At 49.4% G+C, this 7,513-nt stretch overlaps 1 protein-coding gene across 1 annotated transcript in view; it reads left to right on the top strand.

Moving 5' to 3' along the window:
• The window catches only part of Baiap2l1 (BAI1 associated protein 2 like 1), a 93,051-nt gene that overhangs the window by 77,074 nt on the left and 8,464 nt on the right, over positions 1-7,513 (top strand). The window contains exons 10-12 of the mRNA XM_021187068.2: positions 1,533-1,743; positions 2,248-2,325; positions 4,128-4,320. Coding sequence (XP_021042727.1) covers positions 1,533-1,743; positions 2,248-2,325; positions 4,128-4,320 — 482 coding nt within the window. The remainder of the gene's footprint in view (positions 1-1,532; positions 1,744-2,247; positions 2,326-4,127; positions 4,321-7,513) is intronic.

The following is a 7,513-nucleotide window of genomic DNA, read 5'->3' as shown; positions in this document are numbered from 1 at the left end:
TGCTGTGTATCTGGAGGGATAGGGTGCTGTGTATCTGGAGTTGGAGGCAGTTGTGAACCACTCGCCATGTGCACTGGGAACCTAATTCAGGTCCTCCGCAAGTGCAGTACCTGTTCTTAACCACTGAGCCGTCACTCCAGCCTGAGAAGTGTTGTAATTAAAAATGAGGAGGCCAGAAGATAATAAATTAGTTTCACACAGCGATCCATAGCCGAAAGCTCCTTCAGTACAAATCTGATGGTAGTCAAGTTGTGCCCTGGAGAGAACCCGCAGATTATAGTATTCAGCTGTAAGGGAAGACGAGAGATTGCAGCAAGAGATTTCTATAAAGTACTCAGGGCTGCTCAGCAAGGAAGAATAATAGCTTGTAGTTATTTGCTTTTGAAGAAAGGTAACATATATAATTCATTCAAATAACTACAGTTCCTTCTAGTAAAAGCCAAGTGAAAATTTCTGGCAGATTCAGTGTTGGAGGTGATTAGAGACATATTAAGATAACAGAATTTGTGTTGTATTTGTTATGGAGATGCAGTTGTAAAGCAGGTATTTTGAAGCCCCATGTCAGTTCCCCATTTCCTGGAGTAGCACATATCAGCTGGTGTTGCGGGTGAGAGACCTTAGTGGCTCAGTGCTCAAGCGTGGGTGGGGCCTGTGCGCTCACTCAGCCGCTGGGGGGGGGGGGGGAGTAGAGTCTGGACCAGTCTGGAACTCTCTGGGCTCCATTTCTGTGTCCATCGGTCTCAGCAGTCCGAGCCTCCCTCTGGAGGCTGGTTGGTGGCTGTTCACCATTGAGGGTTTTTTTTTTTTTTTTTTTTTTTTTTAATTTTTTTTTTTTTTTTTTTTTTAAGATTTATTTATTTATTTATTTATTATACGTAAGTTCACTGTAGCTGTCTTCAGACTCACCAGAAGAGGGCGTCAGATCTCATTTCAGATGGTTGTGAGCCACCATGTGATTGCTGGGAATTGAACTCAGGACCTTCGGAAGAGCAGTCAGTGCTCTTAACCGCTGAGCCATCTCTCCAGCCCCAACATTGAGGTTCTTGACAAGCCGGTTCCTAATGAGTTCTCCACAATGGGAACTGGACAGCTCGCTCGCTCACTCACGTGTACATGCTCAGTGGGAAGCCACAGCAGCAGTATTTCCAGTTCCCTCCTGTCTGTGACATGGGAAAGGCAGTAGGTCTAGGCTGCTGCCTCTGTGTCCCACCTGCAAGAGCAGTAAAGTGTGGGCACTTCAGCTGCGAAGAGCCGGCATGGCTGCCATGCCACAGGTGAAGCTGGCACACCATGCTGGGCTCCTCTTATTACAAGTGCTCTGGGCTGCTGGGCTCCTCTGCCCACTGTGGAAGGCTCCAGGCTAAGGCTTGCCAGTTTCCTCCTTGTGGACATTGTGAAAGGTATGGAAATAGGCCAACGTTTAAGTCTCCATAGGAGGCAAGACACAGAAACAGGTGATTTCCTGGGGTCACTCATTCAAACCTGCCCACCAAGCGTTCTCTGAGTCACCATTATGGCCTTGCCCACTTTAGCAAACACTGGGGAAGATCCCAGTCTACAGCGATCGGTTTCTGTGGCAACTGGACTGAACATGATGAAGAAGCAGAAGGTGAAGACCATCTTCCCTCACACGGCTGGCAACAATAAGACCTTACTGAGCTTTGCCCAGGGGGACGTCCTCACACTGCTCATCCCCGAGGAAAAGGATGGCTGGCTCTACGGGGAGCATGACACCACCAAAGCGTGAGTTGGCACCCACCCAGCTTTGCATCAGGTTCAAATGGCCCTTGCCACAGAGAACTGCCATCTTTCCTGTAAACTGCAAGTGTAGTGGGTGTAGGAACCTTTGTACCTCTTTATACAGTCTGGGCCACTGCTGGTTTAGCATCCCAGGATGCTGCTCTGTGCATGCATATAGGTGAGCTTGGCACAAGAATAGATCATCAGATCATATTGTGTCCCTGCTCACAAAAGGCATAAATACTGTTTATATCTACTTATTGTGTGTGTGCACGCATGTGTGTGTATACAGTGTGGATGTATGCAGACAACCTCCAGGAATCTGTTCTCTCCATCCAGCATGTTGATTCCTGAGATCATCAAGCCATTACTGGTGTGTGTGTGTCTGTGTGTGTGTGTGGTGGGGGTAGCCTACCCCAGCTGTCATCAAGATGTCCCCAAGTGTGAATACTAGTTGTGTGCCTGCCTCAGGCGTCACAGGCCTTATCTTTTTCATCTTACCTGTAGGAGGGGCTGGTTCCCGTCGTCATACACAAAGTTGCTGGAAGAAAATGTGAAGGAGGCAATGTCTGTCCCTACACCAAGGTAGGGCATACGGCCCAGCTCCCCCAGCAGCTGAATGGTGCCCTGGCCCTAGTGTCCCAGACACAGTAGAGTCAGAGCCTCGTCTGCATCCACCCCGGGATTAACCTTCGACACTTGGGGGAATAGGAACCAGTGACTGCCCCTCTGTGGTTTCTGTGGTCCATGAGCTTCCCTGACTCTCTGCTAGGACAAGGCCCAGTCACCAACTCCTCACCCGTCCCTGTCCCCACCCGTGGCACACTAAGCCCACAGCTCACAGTTGCTGTTTCTTACCAGCAGCAGTAGCCCTGTGCAGCACTCCACTGTGGTGTCCCCCACCTTGAGCCCTGGCCTGGAGCTACATTTTCTTTTCCCTCCTTTGTCCCATTCAGTGTCATCTGTGGGTCCGTTCGCTCCACTGCGGACAGTCGTGCTTCCCGGGACCCACCCTCAGTCCTCATTATCTGTGTTTCCTGAGCTAGTTCATCTATTTTTTTTTTTCACATTTTATTTATTTTGGGGGAGGGAGTGGGTGTCACAACACATGAGTGGAAGTCAGAAGACAATCTGTAGGAATCGGTTCTTCTCTTCCATCACGTGGGTCCCAGAGCTTGGCAGCAGGAGCGCTTCCCCCCCCCCCACCCCGAACAGCTCACCAGTTCACTCATTTTCTCCTGTGTGTAACTACGCCAGCGGGCCTCCTTTGTCACCACCGCCACGCTGCTAATCCCCAGTTCTTCAGTGTAGGCTGTGACCATGAAAATAGCCATGTTGGAGCTGCTGGAAAGATGGCTCAGGGTTTAAGAAAGCTTTCTGCTGTTGTAGAGGACCCAAGGTTGGTTCTCAGTCAGACAGCTCACAACTGGTAAAACAGACATTTAAAAGCAAAGGAAAAAAAAAAAAAAAAGCTGGACATGATAATCCCAGCACTCGGGAGGCAGAGGCAGGCGGATTTCTGAGTTCAAGGCCAGCCTGGTTTACAGAGTGAGTTCCAGGACAGCCAAGGCTACACAGAGGAACCCTGTCTCAAAAACAAAAACAAAAAACAAAAAAACCCAAAAAACTTGTTCAAGGATGTACAACTAAGATTACAGAACCAAAACTGGAACTTAGTTATAACTTGCCCAGGGTGAATGTATTTCCAGTGTGGCTATTTATGGTCTTAGGTATTTCTAGCTGGCTACACAATGAACCTCAGGAATGACACATCCACACTGAACTGGTCATCTTTACCATAAACACACGCCCTCAGGCATGCTCTTCTCTGACCTCTGACCCCTCAGTGCCACGCTTACTATCCGTCAGCCCCTCTCCTCAGAATGTAGCTCCATATGCTCCTCTCTGGCAGATTCTAATCATGCTGTCAGACCAAGAAGGAAAACTGTCTGTCTGGGGAGTGGTAAGAGTTGGTTTTTGAGACAGTGTCTCAGTATATAGCTAAAGATAAATGCAAATGTATATAAACACACACACATAAGCACATAAACTGTGTGTGTATGTGTGTATGTATGTGTGTGTGTAGCACAGTGCTGTCACCCTCTCTTCACCTTCCCTTTCATGTATGTCCGTGAACGACATGTACACCAGTGCCTTCAGAGGGTACATGAGGGCACTAGATCCTGGAAATGGAGTCATAGATAGTTGGGGACCCCCACCATGAGGATGCTGGGGATCAAGCTGGAGTCCTCTGGAAGAGCTCTTAACTGCTGAGCCATCTCTCCAGCTCGACTTCATCTTTGTCTGTCCCCCCCCAGTCCTTAGCATGGGGTGTCTGGGGTTCCAGGGTCCTTGTCTGACTTGGTTCCCTCCCTTTTGGCGTTGAGCCCTGCCCCAGTGAGAAGCATCAGCACTGTGGACCTGACTGAGAAGAGCAGCGTTGTCATCCCGCCTCCCGACTACCTGGAGTGCCTGTCCACGGGAGCCACCTCAGACAAGAAAACAGACGCTCCCAAGATGCCTTCCGCTTCTACCTTCAGAGCGCCAGTGTCCAAACCAGACGCCACATCCACATCCCCCGTGAGTGCTGACTGGACGGCTGACGGGGGGGGGGGGGGGGGGGTGATGGCCCTGGCTTTTCTTCTTCACAGACCCACACTCTCCCCACCTCTAAGCCCTCCCTGTGTTACTCTCTCATGGAGGAGAGTCAGCAGGCACTGTGAGTTCCTGGAGCTCCCCTGCCTCCTTGCCTTTGTCTTAGTTTTCATCCTTTTAGCCTCTTTCATTGTGTTTCTTTTCTGTTATTTTCTGAAAAGAGGAGGGACTGAGCTTAAAAATGGGGACTTTGTGCCAGCTGATGTGCAAACATTGTCTTTAATCCTAAAGTACCCCTAAGAAGGGCAGGGCGGCGCTTGGGCACCTAGCTGCATCCTGGCCCTAGGCACTGCAGGTGGAGTGTCTCCAGAGCACCTGGCACATGGAGCTCGAGACCGACAAGCGAGGGACTGGCTGCTTTGGAATTTAGTGATTAGAAGCAGATAATAAACCAAAACAGGATAAAAGCCATGCTGAAAATGAAGGGGGGGGCAGAAAAATGAATAGGGTGGCATCCTGGGTGGATGTGACAGCTTAGGTTTGTTTAAAGTTCAGTGTCCCAAGATGGAGTCCCAAGAAAGGAGAAGAAAAAGACAGATGTTCTGAGTGGGGAGGCCTCCAGGGATCCCACTGAGAGTAGCATGCTGGGATGGCCTCCAGGCTGAGAGGAAGGGTGGGGGGGCAAGACCTTCATCCAGAGCTTGCTGAGGAACAAGGGCAGCCTACATTCCGCTTCTGAGAGTCAGCCCTTGTGTCACAAAGGACGGTGAGCAGCCTATGTGCCTATAGTCTTTCTGAGGTAGCATTCAAGCTGTGACAGGAAGGAGCCATTGTGTAGAAGTCCTGGGGGATGTTTATAAAGCAGAGAGCAGGAAGTATCAACATTGTGTGCAGTGTGCACAAGCAGGGCATAGCCTAGATGGCTGGCTCTAGGTCAGGGGGCTTCTGGATAGTTCTCTTCAGGGAGGACAGAAGAGGAGATGGTAGAAGAGGAAGATGGCTGAGGAGTCAGGGTGCATCCTCAGCGTCCAGTCTGAAGAGATGGAGGCAGGAGATTGCTGTGAGGATATGTAGTGAGTCCCAGGCCAGCACAGGCTGCAGAGTGAGACGGTCTCTAACAACTGCATGTCACAGCCTCAAGTGTAGCGTTTAGGTCCATTGTTCATGCGTGAGCCGCATCTGTAGGGTTTTCCCCTACAGAAATTCAAGTGTGATACAAATAGAACAGGGACCTAAACTCTCTCAGCTGTAACAGTAAACCGTCACTTACCAACCTGGGTCTTCCCTGATTCTTCCATCCCAAGTTGTTCACAGCAGTGCCAGACAGTATAAAGACTGAAAAGAGAAGACTCATTTACAAATTATAACAGGACCAATAAATATATCTTTAGAACCTGACACGATTTTGTGAACATCATCAACTAGTCATTATTCTAATTCATGATAATGTCAGTAAAATATTGTTTATAAATCAAGATGCGGTGGCAGATACCTGCAATCCTAGCAGAGTCCTAGAGATGTGAAGTGCAGCGCCCTCCTTAGCTATAGAGTATATATAGCATTTGAAACCAGCCTGGACGAGAGGAGAGCGGGGGGGGGGGAGAGACAAGAGAGAGAGACACACACACACACAAGAGAGAGAGACGAGAGAGAGAGAGAGACGAGAGAGAGAGAAAGAGAGCGATGAGAGAGAGAGACAGACAGACAGACAGACAGACAGACACGAGAGAGAGAGGGGGAGGAGAGAGACAAGAGAGACAGAGAGAGAGACATGAGAGAGAGACAAGAGAGAGACACGAGAGAGAGAGAGAGAGAGAGAGAGAGAGAGAGAGAGAGAGAGAGAGAGAGAGAGAGAATGAGAATATGAATGAATGAATATGTCTGGATCTTGTAGTTAGTCAAGGGGCTTCGTGAGTCTTTCTCACTGACAGGTCTCACTTCATTCTCTTTCCTTGCAATTGTTGTTGCTGCTGGTGGTCGTTTGTCCTGGAAGGTGTCGCCAGTCTCTGTGCTGACTGCATTCCCTGGAGTGCCCTTTACTGTGTCCCCTCGCTGTCCCCTCATGTTTCTGGAGCTTAGCACAGTCAGCTTCTCTCTGCTGCCCTATAGCCACTTGCCATTGGAGTCAGCAAGTTAATTGGCTGTCTCGTGTGCTTTAAGCTTAAAGAATCCTGTCCAAGACAGGTCTGGTGGCAGACATACTCCCAACAACAGCAAGAGGATTGCAGGTTCAAGCCCAGCCTAGACAACTTAGTGAGATTCTTCTTCTCAATCAAAAGAAAAGATTAGCATGTAGCTTGGCAGCACAGTACGCTTTGGAAGTTTATTGTTTCTGTGGATGAGTGCTCGTGTCCCTATGTAGCAGTGCCAGGCAGTATATGAGCTGGTGTGAGCTGCTGCTCGTAGAGGCTGGAAGAGGGCATTTGCTCCCACGGAGCTGGAGTTGTGAGCTGCCTGCTGATGCTGAGAACCAAACTCAGGGGCTCTAGAAGAGCAGCAAGTACTCTTCACCTCTGAGCCATCTGTCTCCATCCCCCAAGACATGTTTTTATCTTCAATAATCTTGCCACATGGACCAAGGAAGTTGACAGAGTAATCTTCACTTCATAGGGTGGACAAATTGACAGAACCATCTTTAAAAAGTAAATAGTGACTCAAACAACAGTAACAAAGGGATTCCCCTCCCCCCCAAAAAATCTGCCGGGCATGGTGGCGCACCCTTTTGATCCCAGCGCTGGGAGGCAGGCACAGGTGCCTCTCTGTGAGTTTGAGGCCAGCCGGGTTTGGGTTTACAGATTGAGTTCCAGGAGAGTCAAAACTGTGAAACCCTGTCTCAAAAAGAAGGAAAAGTACATAACTCTCAGGTCAGGCACAGTCAGCAATGGTAACCTGTTCTTCACTTAGCATTTCACAGTTTAAATAAGACCCAGCTTTGCTTTCAAACCTCTTACCTACCTAAATCATAACCTGCTGTCAGTATTGAGAAACTGAGTCAGTGTGGCAGCACGTGCCTGTAATCCCAGCATTCAGGAGGCTGGGTCAGTGTGGCAGCACGTGCCTGTAATCCCTGCATTCAGGAGGCTGGGTCAGTGTGGTAGCACATGCCTGTAATCCCAGCATTCAGGAGGCTGGGTCAGTGTGGTAGCACATGCCTGTAATCCCAGCATTCAGGAGGCTG

Source organism: Mus pahari, chromosome 23 (assembly GCF_900095145.1).
Source record: "Mus pahari chromosome 23, PAHARI_EIJ_v1.1, whole genome shotgun sequence".
In the NCBI taxonomy this organism is placed as follows: Eukaryota; Metazoa; Chordata; class Mammalia; order Rodentia; family Muridae; genus Mus; species Mus pahari.
This window is presented reverse-complemented; position numbering and strand designations above follow the sequence as displayed.